Source organism: Anarhichas minor, unplaced genomic scaffold, assembly GCF_050575085.1.
Source record: "Anarhichas minor isolate MPS153535 unplaced genomic scaffold, ASM5057508v1 ptg000027l, whole genome shotgun sequence".
Taxonomy (NCBI): Eukaryota; Metazoa; Chordata; class Actinopteri; order Perciformes; family Anarhichadidae; genus Anarhichas; species Anarhichas minor.
The window spans coordinates 15,501,296-15,524,521 of NW_027466473.1; the positions used below are offsets into that span (position 1 = coordinate 15,501,296).

At 41.4% G+C, this 23,226-nt stretch overlaps 3 protein-coding genes and 1 long non-coding RNA gene across 6 annotated transcripts; 1 reads left to right on the top strand and 3 right to left on the bottom strand.

The window, feature by feature from the left end:
• Positions 1-196: 196 nt before the first annotated feature.
• On the bottom strand, positions 197-1,806 carry LOC142959952 (lipocalin-like). Its single transcript, XM_076101475.1, has 6 exons — positions 1,539-1,806; positions 904-1,043; positions 749-822; positions 523-636; positions 319-420; positions 197-216 (listed from the first exon to the last, which is right to left on the bottom strand). The coding sequence occupies exons 1-6, from the start codon at positions 1,629-1,631 to the stop codon at positions 197-199; spliced, it is 543 nt and encodes a 180-aa protein (XP_075957590.1). The 5' UTR covers positions 1,632-1,806.
• Positions 1,807-5,672: 3,866 nt separating this feature from the next.
• On the bottom strand, positions 5,673-9,496 carry LOC142960307 (palmitoyltransferase ZDHHC23-A-like). Its single transcript, XM_076102111.1, has 4 exons — positions 9,314-9,496; positions 8,196-8,828; positions 7,133-7,300; positions 5,673-6,874 (listed from the first exon to the last, which is right to left on the bottom strand). Exons 1-4 carry the CDS (start codon positions 9,472-9,474, stop codon positions 6,601-6,603), a joined length of 1,236 nt encoding a protein of 411 aa, XP_075958226.1. The 5' UTR covers positions 9,475-9,496; the 3' UTR covers positions 5,673-6,600.
• Positions 9,497-11,177: 1,681 nt separating this feature from the next.
• On the top strand, positions 11,178-12,595 carry LOC142960309 (uncharacterized). The gene is made up of 3 exons (XR_012956311.1): positions 11,178-11,404; positions 11,755-12,229; positions 12,321-12,595. It is a non-coding gene; the product is annotated as an uncharacterized LOC142960309 (long non-coding RNA).
• Positions 12,596-17,439: 4,844 nt separating this feature from the next.
• On the bottom strand, positions 17,440-22,875 carry LOC142960302 (V-type proton ATPase catalytic subunit A-like). 3 transcript variants are annotated; one of them, XM_076102106.1, is made up of 15 exons: positions 22,743-22,875; positions 22,158-22,255; positions 21,569-21,697; positions 21,182-21,396; positions 20,967-21,104; positions 20,729-20,880; positions 20,432-20,594; positions 20,172-20,280; positions 19,757-19,879; positions 19,561-19,675; positions 19,230-19,293; positions 18,937-19,140; positions 18,595-18,689; positions 18,238-18,409; positions 17,440-18,150 (listed from the first exon to the last, which is right to left on the bottom strand). In XM_076102106.1, exons 2-15 carry the CDS (start codon positions 22,237-22,239, stop codon positions 18,058-18,060), a joined length of 1,854 nt encoding a protein of 617 aa, XP_075958221.1. In that variant the 5' UTR covers positions 22,240-22,255; positions 22,743-22,875; the 3' UTR covers positions 17,440-18,057. The 3 variants fall into 3 exon arrangements, 2 of the variants coding, with proteins under 2 accessions (XP_075958221.1, XP_075958220.1); XR_012956309.1 differs by lacking the exon at positions 18,595-18,689; XM_076102105.1 differs by having other exon boundaries at positions 19,561-19,879.
• Positions 22,876-23,226: the final 351 nt, after the last annotated feature.

Genomic DNA, 23,226 nt, shown 5'->3' on the forward strand with positions numbered 1-23,226 from the left:
AAAGGAAAAGTATTGTGTTTTGAAACCAGGCTTTACATCATGTTTTGTTGCGCTGGAAGCTTTTCTTCATACAACATCTGAGAGAGCAGAGAAGATGAACTGAACTGACTTCACAGCAGTGATCTCGATTGATGTAAAATATTCATCAACGTTGAAGTCTTCAGACAGCCTTGTGACAATGACCGGTGGCAGAACACTAAGCAGCTTGGCACTCCGCTAAAGAGGGATGAAAACAGCAAAGTAAGGAGAGTAGGGCAAAACATCTCTCTTAATCAGAGGTTGTTTTCAACATAAAACCTCTATTGATATGAAACGTACCATTTTTCGGAAGGAAAGCAATATTTTCAGGCAGGATGCCGGTCTCCAAGGAGAACTGCCTGAACTTCTCCAGCAGGTCAGCACTGAGGTCCACGGCACGGCCTGTCAGACCACATGATATTAGTACTGCTACGGTACGCATGACTGTACTGAAGATTACATTCATAGGACAGAGGGTAGCATCATGGCTAATGAGAACATTACCATATAGTTTGTTGACAACGGTGGCATTACTCCCCTTGCTCTTCATGGTGTGAATCAGTGCGTACTCGTCATACTTCACATCGACCATGCACATGTCTTTCATTTCCCCCAAGCCTGACAAAGGGAGGAGGGCGAAAGAGATCATGTGATGGCAGAAATTATTGTTACACGCATGCCTCTATGTGTGTGTGTTTGTGCGTGCATGTGTGGGTGCACTCATGCTCACTTGTGTACGTGAACTTCCCAGGCACATCAGTCTTCTTAGCTACGTTGTTCAGTCTCCAACAAGAGCCGTCGGAGCTGCAAAAGGAAACATTGAAATGTGAGATGAGCACCGTAGTTTTTAACCTCCTTTCTTTCTCTCCCTCCTCTCACACTCACTTGAGACTGGTGTAGGAAAGTTCCAGTTCCCCATCAGCAGTTACGGTCAACATGGCAGTGCCCGCCTTCATGCTGGCTCTGCGGTTCACAAACCACTCGGCGTTAGTGGCAAATCCAAGAAGGTACCACTTCCCTGTCATCTGCGGACACACGAGACAAACGTTAACACCATCTGGAACACTCACGGTGGTCTGAATTTAGTAGCAAGTGGCAAATTCAACTTCAATTTTCTTTTCAAGTGGTCATCCGTCATCACAAACAACTTTAGATGTTTACACTCAACAGTCTGTTAGTGAACAATAATGTGATGGCAGGTTTAGAAAAGTTGGTTCCTCATTATTCCCCCTAAATGTCACTTACTTAGTGCAAACATGTGACAAATGCACAGCAAACTCAAGTACATAGCTGTTAAACAAACTGTCCTGGAGGGATATACAAGTCAAAGTCAAATACTCCTTTTCTTACATATTCTTGCAAATCTTGTGCATGCCATCAAATAACTTCCTTTGACAATTTAATAATCATGTGTCACTTTCTTGCCAAATCCTTTTTAGCCGGTTGGGAGCAGGAATTTAACAGGCAGCATGAATCAATATTGTGACTAAGTCTCATAGTCACCCATTTAGGTGTCTTACCCTCTGTACATCGATGTCTGCCTGGGGTACGACCTCAGAAGAAACCATCAGGGAGCAGAGCAGAGCTCCCAGCAGCGTCAGCGGGAAAGTCATAGCTACTGAGGAGCAGTCGCAGAAACGATGATGGAGGAGAGCGTGGGGGAAGATCTGTTGTCGAAGTTCTGCTGACAACCCTTTATATAGCGGAGAGTGAGATTACCTTTTCCCCTGTCAGCCAGCACACACACACACACACACACACATGCACACCCACAAAAACCCTAGAGCTGGGATGGGTTCAAACAAGTGAAGGTTACGAAAAACACACACACAGTTTCACAGCCACAAGGTCAGCTTTGCCAGGGCAGAACTCAATCAACCACATGACAGTAGACAGAATGCAGCACAAACTATATAACCTGAATAAGAATTCGGGTGGAGATTATATCCCGTCTGTCACATTTCTGAGTTGGACAGTATTTGATAATGCAATTTGTGAGCATGAGCTGTAAAAAAAAATGCAGTAAACAAAGCAGTGGCTGCCTTCCAGTGCTTTCTGTGGCAAGAGACCACAGAATCAAATTCATCTGTCAGCAGTTGCGATAGTAAAAAACACAGAGACAACACAAATGCCCTTGCAGATTAGTTTGGTAATCATGCATCACCATGATGTGAATTGAAATGCTTTCCAGGGAAACTTTAGTGTCTCTTTTGTGGGTTTAAAGAGTGTAAATACTTTCCCCTCCTCATGACCTGAACAAAACAAATGACTAAACAAACCAAATACCATCAACAATAGGATGATGCTGTTGCTAAACGCGAGGAATAACTGTGTTTTATCACGTCTGTATTCATTTAATTTGTGTCTAGTTTTTATCTGAGAATGCCGTATTGACCTTGATGCCTTGGCATCATTAAAGTGAACTTTTTGATAAGAAGGACAAAGTCACCCACACTTAGCTGGCCTTCATATGTGTCTAAATAAGTCGCTCTCCCTCAGTCTGAAACTCTGTTGAAGACTGTCGATTGCCCGCTTGCAAGTGCAACAGTAACTCTCAGAAAGACACAAAGCTGCTTTGTACGCCTCGACGCCAAGGTCAGTTCTACCCAACTGCAAACTTTGACTGAACATATAATTATTAAATTCATGCTTACCTTGTCCTACCTGGTGAAAATTATGGTTTTAACTGCTGTATTTTATTTAACCAACTTATCATCTACTGCTTCAAGAGTAGCCGAAAACAAAATTTGTATAATAGTACTATATACTAAAACATATAGTATTAAACATTATAATAATAGTATATATTATTCTGAAACGGTTTGTTCTGCATAATGAGTACTTTTGCTTTTGATTCCCTTTATTGAAGATCTTTCCAATATATATGTCTTACTGTGACTTTTGTGTGTGAGCTCTCGACTTTCTGCCGGATTTTCCCCGCTGCACAGATGCAAATACAGATCCAGTGGTGGTGATGAGGAGATTTATCGATGCGATAAGTTGCAGCAGTCAGGTGCAGGCCGATACATGCCACAGTACAAACAGTCCTCCGACCTACTGTACATACCTTTCCAGTTTAAACAGGTATGCCTTTTGCCCCGTCTTTTGTGTCAGAGGAGTAGTTTATATTTTTTATATAATATTATTTACATATATATATTATATTTCATAAAGAGAGGCTCATAGAAACCAGGGCAGCTGCAGGAATCTATACACAGAGCCCATTTACCAGTCATTTCTAAATTGTCACAACTAGTGCAGATTCTTAAAACTACTTTAAATTTAGACAATATATTGGCTTGTTATTTAAGTATCATGCAGATTTACAAAAGCTCAAATTAAAGGCACAGCGTGTAACATGTAGGGGTATATATTAGCAGAAATGCAACAGCCATGTTTCTACAGTAGCTCAGAACTGACAAACCAAACACTGTCTCTCGTGAGGGCCTTGCGTGTTTTTTACTGTGGTATCTCCAGCTGCTGTCTGACTTCCATCGCCCCTAAAGTAGTGTTATGAAGTATGGTTCGGATGGCCTGTTTCGCACTCAGCAGCTCGTGTTACCTCGCTCTTGGATCGGGAGGAGTGAGCAGAGGGGTATTCAGTTGGTTGCAATGTGCAATATTTAGTGATAATGTGATAGGGTGATGATGAGTTCATGCCATGTTGGCAAAATGGGCAAAATGAGAAATCCTTCAGTTATTCCAATCTGGGAGCATTTACACATTATTTCTAAATTGTTCCCCGACTGCTATTCATTTACACCAAGCCTATAAGCATTTGTGTTTCTATCAGCTCGTTAACAAGTGAAAGCAGAGGCTGAAAATTGGTTGTATTAGAGTCATTACGGGATTTTATGTCACTAACTGCCAGTGACGCAGGTGGCTCGTTAGGCATTTTCCCACCAGTTCGTAGATACTACTGTCGTTCTTTTCATCAAGCTGTCAGAAACAGGCTCTCCCATTTGGTTGTTTGTATTTACAGCCTGAATGAAATTGAACGCAGTATTATTCCTGACATTTTAAACTTTGGCTCAGCAATCAGAAAAAGCCCCCACTTCATCTGACATTCAATAAATAACTTCCCTTTTAACAGCCTCAACTATTAATTGTTGAGGCTCAATTAACAGCTCATTGCCCAAAGCAATCAGTCTCTATCTGTCACAGGATACATCTGTCCTGTGTGCTCCGAGGCAGGCATGCATACTCGCATACAGTACACGATCAAAGTATATACTGTACATTCATCGAGGTCAAGATAAAGAAATGAGTGAAATGATCAGAAATTAAGTTTATGGGAAGATGAGAATCAGGGCATGAACAAAAAAAATGGCAACGGGGTATAAAAGGCGTGGTTTTATTAAAGTCAAGACTTTATTAATGTGCTGAATCTGTTTTGTTAAGATCATGAGATTTCTTCTGGATGAAGTTGGAAAGAAGGTAAAATTCTTGTGCCAAGTTCTTGTCGACTTTTATAGAGGAGCAATAGAAAGCATCCTGACTGAAAACATTACAAACTGGATGAGCAGGTCCCAACACACAAGGGCTCTACAGCAGGTGATTAAAACCACCCAGAATCGTTGGTACCCATCTACTGACCATCAGTGACATTGGTGACAAGAGGTGCCTGCAACGAGCTTAAAGGATATGAAAAGACAATACCCACTCCAGCCACAGCCGGTTCACCCTGCTGCCATCTGGCAAGAGGTATAGAAGTATCAGCTAACGTACCACCAGACTTCAGAGTAGCTTCTTTCCTCAGGCTGTGATACTTCTTAATTCATCCTATAATATAGTTTCTGTGTTTTCTTGTGCAGCAAAGTAGGACTACGAACTGCATTTTGTTCCACAACCTTGTTGTATGATGACATTAAATGAACCTTGTAACCCGAGGCGGGTGCTAGAGGAAAGTTCATCGAGTGACCAAAATGAAAAGTGTGTTTCCTTTGGGCCTTGTCTTGTCTGGAGCAGCTTGAATGTGTACAATGTCGTGGTGATGCTAGTGGAGAGGCTTCAACTTGTGAGTGCAACTTAATTCTATAAATGTACACAAGCACTGAATAGGAAATCTAGTGAGCCTCAGCAAAAGTTATCATTCACAGGGTTACACAAGAAATTTAAAAAGAGCGCAAAACTTACTTACAAATTATTTGTTTTAATCGATCAAAACTTCAGAAGCTAATCCTCTTGTTACATATCGTCCTGGCAGTCAGGACCAGCTGTATTATGTCAAATGATTGTGGACTTGACAGAGATGTATTATAGGCAGGTCATAGTAATGTAAAATATTTAAACTGCTGGAAACAGCTGTACATCTAGACATCAGATGAACAATAGGCATCCTGCAATGCTTTGTACACTCCTGAAATCAACAGTGGTGGAGGGAGGATAAAAAACAGAGACAGCTTCCTGTTCTTAACGTCGGCAGCACTTGTCGGGGGAAATGTTCAGACTGGCCTGAGGGTGGCACCAGACCAGACTCTAGCGCCTCTGCTGTAAACGTAAGGAGTTGATAAACTGAGGGATTTAAATGGAGGAAATGTATTGATTTGAGCAGTTTAATCGATGGCTCCACCCAAGATGTGCGTTATGAGACCTGATAATGGGAAAAGTGTGTGGAGTGAAACACAGGAGAGTACATACACTGTTCCGTTTGCTGTTTATTATGCTATATGAGTGAATAGATTTACTTATACACATTAAATGTTATACATTATGGATTGTGGCGTTCAGCTTAATATAAATTAATAATATCTGTAATTGATTATTTACAGAAACACACTCTGCATGTCTTAAAATGTGCAGGTCGGGGCGGTCTAAAAGGAGCACCACTGGCACTATCAGACAGCAACGTTAGAAAAAAATCAATAACACAGAGCAATGCAGAGGAGAATATTAAGTTAATACAGATCGTATCAGTCATAACAGTAAAGAATTACTGACGCTGCTCCAGGAAGTTATGACTGCACACCACAGGGGTCAGATGCAGGGCTCTATCTGTCTGTGCCAGATTTCCATGCCTGTCTTGTTTTATCGAATGCTGAATGAACAGCTTTGATTAAAGTGCTGGGAGGCATTACATGGCATTTCTCCCAGTTTGAGTCAGAGGATCTCCACAGGGGGGCATCCAAAGGCAGATAGATACCTGAGACACGGAGCCAAAAGCCTGCTGTTGTTCTTCATTTGCTTGACCTTGTTGATTCTTTCATTGTTTAAATGGCATGCGGTCAAAACATTTTGAATTCAGTCAGACAGCTTAAATAAATGATCACATTCTGCAGGTGGAGACAATATATACAGTCATATGGAAGAGCCTTTGTGGCTGCCTGTATGTTCTTTATTTCCTTAAATAAATTGTACAACAACGTCCAACCCCAAAACAATTATCAACGTGTAGTTGTTAAGCAGTCATCAGCACCTTGGAGTTACAATAGATTTTTAAAGTGTGGTATGAAGAGGCTTGAATGCAATAAGCATTGGAAGATATCAGCTGATATATCCTAAGTAATACATGAGATGTAATTCTTCAAGCATTCTGTTTAAACAGTCTGTTATCATGATGTGAATGGAGAGTACCAAGGGAAACTATACTAAGTCAGTGAGGCTGGCGCGAGGAGAAACCGAGGCATGTGCCATGGTGAGGAACTCAACCCAGTTTTGATAGAAGCCACGTGAATACTCTCCTGTGTCGATGACGAGTCCCCACAGGCGGCTCTGGCCCGTTTTGTTCCTCAGAGCCAGCTGAGCCTCCCGCTCCGTCACATTGAAGCTGATATTCAGAACTTGTACCACCAACAGAAAAAGAAGTCCACCCGTGACAATGCTGCTGTACCAAGCACAGGTGAAGCAAAGGGCCATGCTGTTGAGATGGAGAAAGAGTGAATGTAGCTTTACAGAAATATAATTTAGGGCCTAATGTTTGAAATGTATTTCAAGTATTGCTGCAATCATGTGGTGTAAATCCTGTATGATAGAAGATACCTGCAGGTCTAGATGTTGTCCTTTGGGTGTATCCTGTATAAACTACAGGTGTTTCAAACAGACAGTAATAAGTTGTTTACTGGATTGAGCGTGTGTAGCAGTTGTGACGGAGACAGAAGATGAATGAGTGCTGTACCTGGACTGACTGTAGACGCCGGGGCAGTAGAGGAGAGCCGTCATTAGATGCTGTTGAGGACAGAGGCTGCATAGCACCACACTGATGCCATATAAAGAGGTCAACAGGAACACAGACAGGGTCAGCAGGAAACTGCGATGGTTTGCCTGTCCAACACAGCTGTTTATCCTACAACACCTCAACGCATACAGACGCAACACAGAGACACAACACAATGTACCAGTTTAGAGATCAAAGCAGCAACACACTGCCTGATAGTGTGGCTATTTACACCTTCTGTTGTATGTAAAATGATGCAATAGCACGATTTTAAATGTGAAAGACTTTTGTGTTATTCCTGGTCATTTTAAAGCAGCTGTGTAGTCCTCGTCCTCCTGGTTGCTCCACAATGGTGAATCTTTGGGAGCTTGGACCCTGGTGTACCTGCTTACAGGTGTAGTTTAAGTTTATATTTTAAATGTTTTTTTTAAATGAATGCCAGTTTTCAGTGCTTTGGGCACCACAGTCGATAGCATCCATAGTTTTAATTTTGCAGTAGAAATGTCAGCAAATGTTTTAAAACCTCAGTTCTCAAAAAATAAAACCAAACTTTTCTTCATGGGTAAGCAAGACAATATGTTTTTGCAATCTGTCAAATTACTTTTAAAGGCTGACTCATGGCCATTTTATTGACAAATGTGCTATTTGTTGACCAGAATGAGAGTGTTTGTCTATTTTTAAGAGGTTAAGCACAGACAAATTCATCAACATGTTTGGACCTGGTATTAGAAGTTCACCCTGTAAAAAGTGCAACTGAATTTGCTAATGTTTGTGTAATCAAATGGTCTCATGTTTAATTTAAACCCGCCCTAGTTTCTCTGCGTGGAAGAAAACAGGAGAAAAGTTGAGCTTTTGCTAAAGATATAGTCATTGTTGTGCAATCACAGGGCAGTTATCTAATCAACCTTCCATATTCAGTTTCATGACCTGTTGTGAATGCACAATACAGAAAAAGTATCAATGACTTAGAAGTGATTCACTGGCCACGCAAGGAATATAAATACATATGTTGTGTCCAACCCACCAGATACAGTGGTGGTCCAGACGCCGGACACATGATCCACAGGTTCGGCAGTGTCCGGCCCGTGGGGGGCGCTTTATTTTGCACACAGGACAGGTGCTCCATTTTGCTGTCAGGGCCTCTTTAGTTGTCTGCAACTCTGTTGCAATCCCTGAGGATGCTGCTGATTGGATGGATCCATTATGTTCTGCGGAGTCCTTGTTAGCCTCCTGACCTTGACCGTGTGCTTCATGTAGGGAAGTGGCCACCACTCCTGGGCCCCTCTTGGTGTGAATAAGACACACTACAGTGAGAATCACCCCAGCGGTCACAGCGCACTGCTGCAGCTGGCTGACGTCTCCACGAGGTAAAATCTCTGTGATGAAGAGGTAATACATGTAGAACAGGGAGAAGAGGGCGAGGGTGAGGAAGAAGAGGGTGCGTCTCTTCTTCCTGTGCGTGGCGTAGTAGTACCACAGCACCAGGCCGGGCAGAGCTGTCAGGATGATGATACCCAGCAGGTAGTGCAGCGCTGCAACCCGCAGCAGCAGAGGTAGCAACACCAGGACCGGGATCATAGAGATCTCTAGCTTGCCAACGATGGCCCCACGTACAGGAGACTGACATCCACCTTTAGGGGGTCCGTCTTTCAGCCACCTGTAGAGGACAGTGGTCATCAAGTCATAACTACAAACATTTGTAATCATGAATGTCAGTAATTGTTTTTTTCCTTGTGCTACATACATTTTTCAATACACTTTAAAATCAAATGATCATGCTGCTTTCACATAAGTAGTAGTAGAAGTATGAACTGCTTTTTTTCAAATGTAAGATTTACAGTGTAGTTGTAATGGCATAAAAAAGATTATATTTGTTTATTTTTTATTTGTGAGGAAATCTCAGGTGTCAGACTCTTTAAGGGGTCCCAGAGAAAAAACACAAGCCAGCTGCTGATTGTATAGTTTTCCACTCACAGATATGAGAGTGGTATCTATCTTTCTTGGTCATACATGATAAAGAAAATGCTACATAGAGCAGACTTTAAAAGACATACTGAACTTTTCTAGGCTTATTTTACTTTCCAGTACAGTACTTCAGTATATTGTCCTGAGTACTGACCCTTTTTCTTTAGCCCTTCATACCTGTTAAAGGCTTCATCCAGATCTTCACAGTCACAGCAACATCCGTACTGGTCGATATCACACTCACAGCAACACATAGGATCATCTGGCTCTGGAGGCTTTAACTTCTCCCATTTCATAATGGCTTGCTGAAGATGACTTTGACGTTTATAAGCTGTCATTTCAACACAAAAGGCCGTCAATTTAAACTCTGTACTCTTGAATAATAAACTACACATTGACAGAACATTGATGAAGGGGGGAAAATGTTGAAAAGGTGTAACTTACTGCTGCATATGAAAAAGTACAACCATACCACAGCGAATAGCAATCCTCAGAACAAACATGTTTTTATTGATTTCTATATGTTCTTATTTCTTATATTCTGCAGTTGGGATCTAAACACACTCTGAACCCCCCCCCCCCCCCCCCCCTCACACACACACACACACAATACAGTATTATACAGGTTATAGCAACTTTTAATGGACTCAACCTGTTACTTACTACAAGACCTTCTGTTTATTATAGAAATTAATGAAGTCCAAAATCAGAGGATTCTCAGTCCCCAAGAGCTTCTAGTGTAATTTGTTGAAACAAGGCCACAGTGTCCACAGAGACAAACTATCTGGGTCAGCAAACCCAAGTCCTCAAGATGTACTTGAGTTATTGTCTGTGTGAGTTATTATTTCATTTTGTCATACAGAGCCTGATCCGGATCTGCAGAAATGAACTGAGTAAATATTAAGAAGACAAAATATACACTTCAGTCAACTTTTGATTGTTTGTCTTATCCTAGTTTCCTAATATAACAGTTTTTGTCCGACTAAATATCAGACTGCATTAGCTAGTGATGATCACAATGACTTATTTTCTCCCTTAACTTACCTTTAGTCTCTGCAACAAAAAAAACCCAAAACCATCAACACACGTGGGCTGGAAAAGTCAGATTTACTCTCTCCAGGTAACAGTTATCTTCTGCAAACGATGAAGAGGAAAAAGAGTAAAGGATGACCCCTCGTCACCACGCTCCTTCTGTAAATGACTGAGGGGGGAAAACAGCAGCCTACTTTCTCATCAGTCATTTGTGTTGAAAAAGGAAATTGGCACGTTCCTGCTGCGGCGACACCGTATCAGTGCAGCGAGATGGTTTTCATTTCTTGGATTCCCTCGGTGGCAATGTCCCAACAGAAGGCAACTTGGACTCCTCCTGACAAGTTCACTTTCCCCAAGACTATCATGTCATTAAGTAGTTCACCAGTCGTTCTTTCGCGTAGCCTACACTGTAACGAATTACTGTAAATTTACGGTGGATTTTCAACGGTATCTTACAGTATTTCATAATAACTGTAACATACAGTTAAATGTTCATCATCACGTGTAAATTAACAGTCAATGCTGTAAATTAACAGTTAATGCCGTCAATTAACAATAATAGCAGACTACCGTAATTTAACAGCATGATACAGTATTTTTGTGAAGAGGTGGATACATGCTTCTCTATACAAGTTGAGTGAATCACGATCCATCTACATCGTACTGTCTATTGTAGGTTAATGTGTCTGTAATGACGATAGAATATTTTTATTATTCAAACTGCTCATTGCCTAAAAGTCATTTTTGAGTGACAAGACTTGACCGACTGCTCCTGAACGTGACTTTGGACACAACAGCTTCAGTTCATCCTTCTGAGCGACAGCCATGTGGAGATCAACCGAGGAGCCAAGGTAACTTATCATCCGAAATTCAAATTCAAAGTCTCTAGTATTGTTTTGTCTTCATGATTATTGAACTGTTGACATCTCAGATAATGTTTCACTTGGTCTGTTTCATTACATTAGGTTGCTAATGTTGGTGGAGCTAACGTTAGCTCTGTGACGTTAGCTAGCTCAAGCTCAATTAGCCGTAGAAAGGTTAGCTAGCTAACAGCATAGCAAGTTAAGTTAACATAAATAAAGTGAATCACCAATTACAGTGCTAAGATGTAACGTTAGTAACCTAACTTGTGTTTACTTGTGCTCTTATTGAACTGTAGGACCGCAAACAGGACGATTATCAAAAGGGAGAGGAGAACAGAGATCACCGACGTGTTCAAGACGATGAACAGTTGAGGTAACGCTAACAGTAACGTTACCCGTGTGTGTTATTCCAGGATCAACATTAACACCAGATCAAACTCATTTTAGTGTTGAACGTTAGTCCATTGTGGTCCATCGTCTTAGCTTTATTACTTCACCTAACGTAATCAGCTCATCACATAGTCTGTTCATTTAAACTGTATGCTATTCTTGTAGGCCTATTAGCTTTTTACAAAGACTTACATTGATATGTTAACATGTGTGAGGCACAGGCAAACCCACAGCTGCACACCCAAAGCTTCTTTTGTTTATCCTGGATGTCATAGAACTTTCCAGAAGATCAGAACATTGTGTTTCTAAAGTTTTTATTTTGTTTGTTTACAGTCACTCGTCATCAGAGATTGAGGAAACCAGCCAGACGCTGCAGTCAAGTCCTCTTTAAGATGTTCTCTCTCCTTATTGTTTCATTCATGTGAGTTCATGCTGTTCAAATTAACTATAAATGTGTATAAGACTTGTTATCAAGCTAGACTGTGAAGCAGTTCTATTACACTGTTCTTGATACTATTTTAATTCAATGTTATACTGTTGATGCTAATGAGTTAAGCTGGTCATTAACGATTTTATTGGTTTATTAGTTTTTGTCACGGCTCCGCTGTGACCTCAGCTTGTCTCCCCTCTGTTGTCTGTCTGTCTGTCTGTGTGTGTGTGTGTGTGTGTGTGTGGCTTGAGTGCGGCTGCAATCATCCGGCACCTGGGCTCATCTCCTCACCTGACATCAATTACACCATCATCACCTTCAGCTTAAATACCCCGGCTTCCTGCAGTCTCATCGTCAGATTGTTCCTTCAACTCAGTGGTAGCTACACCTCGGCCCCTTTGAGTTTAAGTCTTCTCTTAGTTAGCCTTTTTGACGTTTTTAACTAACTTGTGTTTTCCCTCTGCCTCAGCGAGTCCCGTGCCACGTCGCCGCCCAGATGCCGCCGCACACACCGCCTCGCTGCTCCACCTGCATGCTTCACCTGCATGTTCCACCGGCTCCACAGACAAGCAAAATAAAACTCTTTTTTCACCTACTCTGCTGTCCCGGTGTCTGCGTTTGGGTCCAGGATAAACCGACCATAACAGTTTTCTTCTAAACATGCAGTACATTGTGAGTTTTGTGATGTAATACAAATGTCCCTTTATTATTTGAGAACATGTAATAAACTGCAACTATTATGTATTGAATGTCTATTTTTGGGAATTAAATGCAAAAGTAGCGGGTTGTATTACCCTTTGTAAATAAACGGTAACATTCTGGCATATACCGTAAAATCACGGTAAAACCCAATTATCCTACTATCATTTACTGTAATCCAGTATACGGTATGATACAGTAAAAGTAAATTACGGTAGTGTACCATTAAAAAACAGTAACTTACTGGTGTCCCTGCTGCCAGTAAGTTACTGTTAATTTACAGTGAAATAATTTAGAGTGTACTTCTTATCAGTTACTATTAGAAGTTTGAATACATGGCATGCTTGGTAAATATCGGTGCTGCCTCAACTGTTTGAGGAAGGCGGAGAGCCAGGAGCCTTTTAATGCCTCTCTCTCTGCACAGCTGACGGGCTATGTTGAGGTGTCCAAAAGCTGTAACGACAGACTTGACAATCCACACTGAGCTGGACCAGAGCGAGCATGAGAGAAACATGACGGGTAACTCATGAGATGAGAGAGTGAGCGATGAGCCAGAGGGCCGCCCCACCCTCTGGGATCACATTTCCTCCGACTAGCAACCCGACCTCGCTGCTCACACACTCTCTTGAAGAGTGTGTGTGTGTGTGAGTGATCAGAGGGGTTTCTATACATTACACTCTTCGTGTGACATTTGTGACAACACTAGTAACAGTGACAATGTGATAAGTGATCTCTGCAGGGAAGTTTTCTTTTCTCTTGCCCCCCCCCTGCAGAGGGTTAGAGCACAGGGTCGAGTAGCTACAACTGAGCAAGCGTCAGGAATTTAGATTTAAATTCTTGCTCATGAACACTTGAGCAGAGAGCTTGTATTCAGTATGTAGCATGCTGCTTCATATGTCAGTGAATATCTATTTTATTTTCTTTACACACAACAGTTGGTTAGCTGATTATAGGGAAGCCCGTAAAAAATGGAAGCAAAATGGAAAAGAAATACAGCTTTTTGAAAATGATCAGTCATACGTGACAGCTCAGAGAATTGGGAAAGCACACATGCAAGAGTCTGTTTGCTCATATTAGAGACATTATAGTCAATGAATACATAGAGGAGAATTTTCTTATTCTATTTAACTTCCAGTTCTGTAAATATTTACACACAGTCTTTACAAGAGACAAAGAGAGCCAGGTGCATTGTAAGCTATGAATCCTGAGACCACAGAAGTCTCTTAATGTCCACCAGTGGGAGTCTGGATGGACTGAATCAATGCAGGAAAAAAAAAGATGCTGCTCTTGCTCTTGTGGGTTATGCGTCCATTAGTCTGGATGGAGGCCGGAACCCAAGATAGCGTCTCTAATCTATTTTGGAGGAATTAATGCTGGGAGTCAGGCTGAACTAAGAGTACGTGCTGAAGATTACACATCGGCAAATGACAACAGACGCCAACGAGTGGATGTAGTGAACAAGGGGAAATGTCTCTTGCTGTCATGTTTGATGAAACTGGGCCTTGTCTCTGCTCTTTGCTGTGCGCGTCATCCTCCACATGTTTTAGTAGAGTGACATTACTTGAGTTTTCCAAGTTAAAGGCCTTCTCAGTTAGTTTCTTTTGAGGGATTTCATGAACACCCAACTTTCTGCTGAAGTTCAAGCAGTTTGGGTTATTTCAGAATAGATTGTTATATTTTTGTTTTTTGCAACCAGTGAACAGAAGTGTTTGGAATGCGAAGGTTGTGACGTAGAGACGCCGTAGACGGCTCTGGTAGTGACCTGTCAATTACGAGGTAGCCCCGCCCTAAGCATATCCTGCTTTATTGCTTTACTCTAAATAGGACCATCATTTACTAAACAAACATCATGCTGTATTCAAGAAGACTTTAAAACTAGCGATTGAGACCATTATGCTCAGAGTTTGACTTTTTGTTTTTAATACCGGGTCTATTAACATTACATTCAGAAGAACATACGGGCGCCTTACATTGTTTATTGGGCGAGTCAGGATACCAAATATGTCAAGCTAAATTTTAAGGGAATAAGTATCAAATGAACTGTGATTCAGTGTTTGGCGTAGTGTGTAAAATGTTTTCTCCTCACTCCTTCCAAGCTATTAAAAACACATTTATGCGAGAAATAAGGTTTCAAGAGGTTAGTCAGTCAGAAAGTCTCCTTAAAGCATTCAAACATGCGTGTGTGTGTGTGTGTGTGTGCCACCTAGAGCAGGGGTTCTTAACCTTTTTGACCTCGGGGCCCAACTTTTCAAGTACAAAGTGTCCCAGGGCCCATTCAAATATTAACACTATTAGTTTAACTAATTGATCTCACTCTTGGTTTGATTTGTATTCAATAACTATATTGTTACCTGTTCAACTCCACCCCTATTTTGGAGCAAAACCGCCTAAAATGATATACCCAAATTAAAATGGCTGTAGCTTCTGAACCACTGTGACTATATGCATCAAAAGTGTCAGAAAACCTGTAGGGGCCTTTGGAGTCAGTAAAAATTGAAGATTTTTGTCCGCATAAAATAAAAGTCTTTCAGTATAAATAACTGCCTGTGGCTGTATCTGTACAGGTAAATGACAGTATAGGGCTGTAACTACACTATCAGTGAACAACTGCCTCAAATTTGAAGAAGATTGGGCAAAGTATGACGATTCTACAGTGTTTCTTCCATGAATCGTGTAATGTTTATGATTCATTAAATGATTTAACACTGCTCCCTTCTAGTGGTTAAATCGTGTAATGTTTATTACTCATTAAATTATTTAACACTGCTGCCCTCTAGTGGTTAAATCGTGTAATGTTTATGATTCATTAAATTATTTAACACTGCTGTCCTCTAGTGGTTAAATCGTGTAATGTTTATGATTCATTAAATTATTTAACACTGCTGTCCTCTAGTGGTTAAATCGTGTAATGTTTATGATTCATTAAATGATTTAACACTGCTGCCCTCTAGTGGTTAAATCGTGTAATGTTTATGATTCATTAAATGATGTAACACTGCTGCCCTCTAGTGGTTAAATCGTGTAATGGTTATGATTCATTAAATTATGTAACACTGCTGCCCTCTAGTGGTTAAATCGTGTAATGTTTATGATTCATTAAATTATTTAACACTGCTGCCCTCTAGTGGTTAAATCATGTAATGTTTATGATTCATTAAATGATTTAACACTGCTGCCCTCTAGTGGTTAAATCAAGTAATGTTTATGATTCATTAAATGATTTAACACTGCTGCCCTCTAGTGGTTAAATCAAGTAATGTTTATGATTCATTAAATGATTTAACACTGCTGCCCTCTAGTGGTTAAATCGTGTAATGTTTATGATTCATTAAATGATTTAACACTGCTGCCCTCTAGTGGTTAAATCGTGTAATGTTTATGATTAATTAAATGATTTAACACTGCTGCCCTCTAGTGGTTAAATCGTGTAATGTTTATGATTAATTAAATGATTTAACACTGCTGCCCTCTAGTGGTTAAATCGTGTAATGTTTATGATTCATTAAATGATTTAACACTGCTGCCTTCTAGTGGTTAAATCGTGTAATGTTTATTACTCATTAAATGATTTAACACTGCTGCCCTCTAGTGGTTAAATCGTGTAATGTTTATGATTCATTAAATGATTTAACACTGCTGCCCTCTAGTGGTTAAATCGTGTAATGTTTATGATTAATTAAATGATTTAACACTGCTGCCCTCTAGTGGTTAAATCATATATTGTTTATGATTCATTAAATGATGTAACACTGATGTAACACTGCTCCGGTCTGTCTTTGTTCATCCTGCATCGCTCTGTTCTGTTCTTTAATGTAACGTTACTGGAGCGATGGAGCCTCTCCCAGCTGTTAGCAGACTGTTGTGCTAGCAAGCAGGCTCGCGAGCGAGCTGTACCCAGCATGCAGTTCGGCGGTGACATTTTATAAATGTACAATTATTAGTGTTACAAATTGTTTATGTATCACAGACTGTTGTGTGCTGTTGTGTTTTTCTCTGTTAAAGAGCATTAGTTGTGGGTTGTTAATTGTTGTTATAAAGTTATGACCATGACTAGGGTTCCCTCTCAATACATATAAGACAACTAGCGCTGACCGCTGTGCATTAGTAGCAAAGAATACATTTAGCTGCCTGTTGAAAGCAGACAGCAGTTGTTTTGGCTATGCACCGGTATAATGGTGTGTGAAGAATTCATATCATACGGGAAATTAAAACCGGTATACTGCCCAGCTCTAGTCTTTATTATAATTTGGACAATTTTGTACCAATATTTGACGGGCCGGATTAAAAAGCCCAATGGCCGTAGTTTGCCCATGCCTGGGCTAGTGGCTAGCTGAGTGTCTTCTTCTGCTTATTGTAGCTTGTTAAACAACTGACTGACGCATTACCGCCACCAGGTGGTGGGAAGCTATATTGTAACTGAGCGTCTCATGGAGAACAGTAATATCTCTGGTGTCTTCAATTGATAACCTATGCGGTCCCGCGGCCCTCGCGGCCCACAGGTGCAAAACTGAAAGTTTTTTGAGGCCCTCTAGGTGGCGTTCGCGGCCCCATCGTGGGCCCCATGGTTAAGAATCACTGACCTAGAGGCCAGTCACTGAACATCTGTGTGGTCATGAGTTGCAGCAGTCAAAGGTTGATTCTGACTCTTGTTCAGCTGTTTCAAAAGGTAAAAGTAGACTTTATATCACTTTCCTGTTCCCATCAGTTTAAGATTACTACCATTTGTAATCAAATGTGTTTATACTCTGCTTTATAGAGCAGCCTATCAGAGGAGTGGTGTTGCTCTGTAAATTAAAGATTAACAATTTCTGGAGAGACCAGAAAGTGATTGTGTAAATGACATTAAGCAGCGACAAACGTCCCATGAACATGATAAACAAACAATAAACTTTAGTTGTTTTTTAAACATTTATTTCAGGAGACAGCAACGTACCACAAATATAATAGCGAGACATCTGATACAACACAACTCTAACAGACTCATTCATTCACATTTTTGCAAATAATATCAAGTATTTTGTCCACAACATTACGATCACACTTAAGAGGTAAGAGAGGTGGAAGAATGCCTTTAATCCCCCCGATACGCAGTGCATCCGTCCCTTTGCCTTTGTGCATGTTCCCATTTGATTGATAATATGTATTGATCACGTTACATCTGGGGGAAAAGAAACATCCCTGTCCACTCTTTGATGCAGCCATTGGTTGAGTGCAAGTAAGGCTCCTGATTGGGGCCCACTGATTTTAACCACAACATGTTGGCATGTTGCTACATTCGCTGAGTAAACCCTAGTTTCGGGTGTCTTAGAGGATTCCAGCACTGTGTTTTTTAAAGTCCAAAATCAACTAAATGCAAAGGAAATTTGTGCAGGAATGTTTTAAGGAGACGTAAACACCGAGGAATAAAAGAGTTCACATGACTGAGGCAGACATTAAGAACAAGGGCACTATGTTGCACTGCACTGGGGTTTGGATATTTTGGGAGAGGAACTGACTGGTATGGAAGCTCATTCCTCCAGAGTCCTGAAGGCGTTCTGCATGTCCTCCACCAGCTGGGCGAATTCGGCTTTGATCTTAACTTCGCCATCCTTCACGGGGTCCTGAAGAATTGAACAGAGAATAAAAGTTATTTATCTTGGCCGATAAAATCTAGACACAGACGTATAAAACCCTTCACGCAACCGCACCTTGAACTTCATGGAGCTGATTTTGTACAGGATCTCTCCCATGTGCTCCTTGATCATAGCCCAGGTGATTTTGTTGTCACTCTGTGCCGTGGACTCCACCGCGTGTCGGGCCATGTCGTAAAATGAGATCATGTTTGAGAGGATGCCAACAGTTTTGTAGAATGGGCAGAACCTGTGTGTGGGGAGAGGAGAACGTGTGAAGCTCACAGTGTATGTAATCATCAAGTGACGGGAAAATATTTAGAGACATCTCCCTTTTTTATATCCAACAATTTGTTTTTCATCGTTTCCGCAGAAATCACTTAGACGGGAGAGCCATTTCAAGCCCGCTGAATGGAAAAGATGTTTTGTCTTCACCTGTCGTAGGGGGTGTAACCGTTCTGCTGCAGGAAGTCATCCTTAATTAGCTTTGCAACTTCCAGAGTGATCTTATCGCTCTCTGCAAGAGAAGCCTGTGAGCGAGACAACATCACGAGGATCAGTCAAAGTTATTGCCTTTCAGGAGTTGTTGATTAACCGGGTTAGCATGCCAACACTATGAATCATTAACTCTACAGCTCTAGCAGAAGCCTCTTCTATAAAACACAGATTTCACACATCAAATGCAGCGATTATCCGGCTGTAAAAACGTGTGCGTCTGGAGAAAAAGGTTAGAAATTAATTTCAGGGTTAACTGTGTTTTATAATCCTAAACCTCACCTTGCCAACAAGCTGCACGATCTCAGCCAGGTCCTCCTCCTCCTGTAGAATCTCTTTGGCTTTCGTACGAAGAGGAACAAACTCGGGGAAATGTTTGTCATAGTATTCATCCAGAGCTCGTGTGTACTTGCTGTAGCTAATCAGCCAGTTTACTGAAGGGAAGTGCTTTCTCTGAGCCAGCTTCTTGTCCAATCCCCAAAACACCTAAAAAAAACCAACAACAACAAAGGAGATTGACACACGCCAAGAATGACTGCAAGATTAAATGTAAGGAGCCGATACTCAGTGCTTACCTGAACAATGCCTAATGTGGCTGAAGTGACAGGGTCTGAGAAATCTCCACCAGGGGGCGACACACTAACAGGAAAGCACAGTATTTAAGGAAAAGTCAGTCTAATAATTGATATATAATATATAAATAACGCACCTTGCACGTCTAGGTTTGTTCTGTTAGGCTGCCTACTTTTCTTACTCCCATGAAAAAGGAACTAAAAATATATAAAGCTTATCACAAAGCAAATTGAACAAAACATAGAAGATTTAGGGCACCAACTTGATTTAAAGTTGTATAACAGATGTTGTAAAATGACCTATTTTTCCCTGCTTATATGAAAGTCCACTCACGCTCCTACGATGCTGACGCTGCCTTCTCTCTCTGGATTTCCCAGACACTTCACACGTCCAGCGCGCTCATAGAAGGAGGCGAGCCTGGCGCCCAGGTAAGCAGGATACCCGCTGTCTGCAGACAAAGACGGACACAAACTGTCCCACAGCGTCCTCGCAAATACATACAAATCAATCACATCCATCGTGAACTTACCAGCAGGCATTTCAGCTAATCTTCCAGAGATTTCTCTCAGAGCTTCGGCCCATCGAGACGTGGAGTCGGCCATCATGCTCACATGATAGCCCATGTCTCTGAAGTATTCCGACAGCGTGATCCCTGCAGAGGTAAATGCATTCGGTTTACAAATTGGATTCTCCAAATGATTACAAACCGGAAAGAAGCGTTTCCACACTGCTTATAAAGTAACAGGAAAGGGAAGATTCACTTTGTGTTTATGCCTTTGTGTGCCAGCCGTGGACGGAGGCATTAGGTTTTCGAGTTCGGTCCATTCACGTGAACACATTTCTCAGGAACACTTTGTGCAAATTTCTTCAAATTTGGCACAAACGTCCACTTGCACTCGGGCTTAAACAATGAGACTGTTCTCTATAGAGTGAACGGTTGGTACCTGTGTAAATTGAGGCCTCTCTGGCAGCCACAGGCATGTTGGATGTATTAGCGACCAGTGCTGTTCTCTTCATGATGCTCTCAGTCTTGCCATCAACCTCCATAGTAAGCTGTTGGGTAAGAGCAGTGTTAACATAATACAACAGGAACGCTGACATCTTTGCTCTAAACTAATTTCAAAATCATCTTTCTCTTTACTCGTTTATTCTTATTTAAAAATCACAGATAAGACAAATCGAAACTTTTCTTTCTTCCACCTACCTCGGGGAAATCCCGCAGCACTTCAGACATTTCATTTCCACGCTCTCCGCAGCCAACGTAGACAATGACGTCACTGTTGGAATACTTGGACAGCGACTGCGAGATCACCGTCTTTCCACACCCGAAGGCGCCGGGTATAGCAGTGGTGCCGCCCTGCACGCATCTGTACAGCACGGAGATCATGCGGTTCAATTTGCTGCTCACAGATTTTAAATCACACAATATAAAATAAAAAGTAGTTAAATAATAAAAATAGAGGCCGAAGTTGCTAAAAAAATAAATAAATCAACTACTCACGGGAAAAGTGCGTCCAGAACTCTCTGACCCGTCAGCAGCGGATGATTAGCCGGTAGCTTCTCAGTGACTGGGCGAATCTGTCGTACCGGCCACACCTGCATCATGGTGAACTTCTCCTTCACGCTCTCAAATTCGAGCTCCAGAACCACATCCTGAATGCAACGAGATCGAAAAAAATAAAAATGTGTCACACATGAATTTTGATCCAACAAACGAGCGTTTTTGCCTTTTGACTCACAGAAATGTCGTAGTTTCCAGGGGGGGCTAGGTAGGTGACGGTGCCTCTGTTGCGAGGTGGAAGCATCATTTTGTGCTTTATTAGAGAGTTCTCGAACACCATGCCGTAGATATCGCCACCTGTCACGTGACTGCCGACCTAGGGAGGAGATTGTGTGCAATTAGCCAGAACATTTACAGGAGGAGAGACATTCACGCTCTGACTATTTATCGTACCCGAAGACTCTGGCCGGGGGAAAATTCCCATTTCAGGTCTCTGTTGAGAGCACCGATGTTCACTCCTCTTGGGATATAGATGCTTTGAGTGAGGTCATTGATGTCCTTCAGTGGACGCTGGATACCGTCAAAGATGGAGCCCATGATTCCCGGTCCAAGCTCTACAGAGAGGGGTTTCCCCGTCCGAAGGACAGGGTCACCGACAGACACACCGGCTGTGGCATCAAGTTAAGGTAAACCACACAAACCGCAAGCACTTTTAACGCGAGTAAAGTAGCTCTAAAATGTGTCTTTTTTTAACATTCATTATGTGAATCTAGTTTTAAGGACGCTCTTGACTTGTTACATGTATAACAGAGGTAGGCAACATGGCAGCAGAAAGGATACAAGTCTCCTCGTAGACCTGGATAGTTGCCATGTCTCCCTCTAAACGGATGATTTCTCCCACCAGCTCACTGTGACCAACGCGAACCAGCTCGTACATGGCTGCTCCGGCCATCGCAGTAGCTGTCACCACTGTTAAGGAAATACAGACATTTATACAGTGACACACATTTATAGATCCTTAGTTCCTGTGTAAAATAAGATAACCTACTGGATTGTCTCCCAACATGTTAATGTACATTTTGTTCCTATAAATCCCTCTTTCAGAATTTAAATAGTTATTGAAAAATGTTATAGGATGCATATTGTTTAAAAAAAGAATAATGGGGTTTTAGCACTTCTAGTGCTCGCTGTAACTGCAAGAAATGTTCTCAACTATCCTCTAAATAAAGAATTGAAAAAAAATATATAGACAATGAACGAATCTGTTGGAATGTGAATTATGCTGAAAATCATCAAACATCCTAATATTCTATATCAATAGTTAGTCCAATTTCTTTTTTAATAATACAAAATAGCACCTGGCTTTCGGACAATTAAATGCAAAACAATGCAATCTATCCATTTAAAGAAAAAGGACACTAAAGCAGACCTGGTCCAGAAACTCCATGCACAAATCCAAACTCGCTTTCTCGATCCTCATCCCGGATCTTGGGAAGGTTTGAGGTATCCATCTTGATAGTTTCTGTCCTGCAAAAATAAAAAAGAGGAACTAGTATGAGACACGGATGCTTCTAATTTAAACTGAATACACTCAGCAGACACATCTTTAACACACACAGCATGCACTACCATTACACTTTACAGAGTTGCAGCACAGTGCTCTCCACAGGATAAATGACAGTCAGTGGAAGGTCAAAAGCTAACTCAGTTGAGTCTTTTTCCTCTTCACCCAGGGTTAAAGATAAGGTTGAGTTAGTCACTGTTCATCGCTGAGGACATGCTAGCTAGCCAGTTGGTGTCATAATGGTTGTCACTTCAGACACGTAACATTAAGAGCAAAGCTGATTTGTGCGTGTGCGCGTCTAGTTCAGGCTACTAGCTAGCAAACACAAGCTATCCTCATCATCATCACATAGAGGTTGAGCTAAAGTGACGATCATTCGCGTAACATTTGGTCCTAGATTGGCAGGAAACGTTAAAACCTCATATTATACAGTAAATATAAATATCTTACCGTGTCTTAATATGTTGTTCTCCCGGTTTGTCGTTAACGTAGCAGAGGAGGAGCTTCACTGTGGTAATCACCTGCCAGGCACCGGACTGTCACGGGAAGAAAACATCTCCATTGTGGCTCCGCTGGTTCGCTCTGTACTAAATTGAGTGGAGCCAAAATGGCGTCCGAAGCTCAACAGTTTCCCAGTCGACGATAAATTCCGCCGGTTTAAACCTCCACCAGGCGCATTACTGTCCTCTGCTGGATATAAATGAATGAACCAAGGTACAACAACAATATATTTGCAACTTCATTCATGTTTTAGCTTTTAGGCTACGGGTTTTACCTGGGTAACAACCATACACGTCACTTTAACTACTTCATAACATGTCACACAAATACCTAGACACATGGTGATTCATACAGGATTTTATTCAATCATTGAGTGTCATCTCTGTCGGGATTATCAACTACAACTGTGATTTTTAACATGAAATTCACAACA

What these genes read in the sequence shown, in the direction of transcription:
- LOC142960307 (XM_076102111.1), bottom strand. Translation starts at nt 9,474, where the DNA reads ATGACAGCTTATAAACGTCAAAGTCATCTTCAGCAAGCCATTATGAAA. An exon ending in CTGGATGAAGCCTTTAACAG is followed by an intron (nt 8,829 to 9,313) that starts GTATGAAGGGCT and finishes TGTCCTCTACAG; the next exon opens with GTGGCTGAAAGACGGACCCC. An exon ending in GGCGTCTACAGTCAGTCCAG is followed by an intron (nt 6,875 to 7,132) that starts GTACAGCACTCA and finishes CCATCTCAACAG; the next exon opens with CATGGCCCTTTGCTTCACCT.
- LOC142959952 (XM_076101475.1), bottom strand. Translation starts at nt 1,631, where the DNA reads ATGACTTTCCCGCTGACGCTGCTGGGAGCTCTGCTCTGCTCCCTGATG. An exon ending in CAGACATCGATGTACAGAGG is followed by an intron (nt 1,044 to 1,538) that starts GTAAGACACCTA and finishes GTGTGTCCGCAG; the next exon opens with ATGACAGGGAAGTGGTACCT. An exon ending in TGCTTTCCTTCCGAAAAATG is followed by an intron (nt 217 to 318) that starts GTACGTTTCATA and finishes ATCCCTCTTTAG; the next exon opens with CGGAGTGCCAAGCTGCTTAG.
- LOC142960302 (XM_076102105.1), bottom strand. Translation starts at nt 22,239, where the DNA reads ATGGATACCTCAAACCTTCCCAAGATCCGGGATGAGGATCGAGAAAGC. An exon ending in GCATGGAGTTTCTGGACCAG is followed by an intron (nt 21,698 to 22,157) that starts GTCTGCTTTAGT and finishes TTTCCTTAACAG; the next exon opens with TGGTGACAGCTACTGCGATG. An exon ending in CCACATTAGGCATTGTTCAG is followed by an intron (nt 19,141 to 19,229) that starts GTAAGCACTGAG and finishes GGTTTTTTTTAG; the next exon opens with GTGTTTTGGGGATTGGACAA.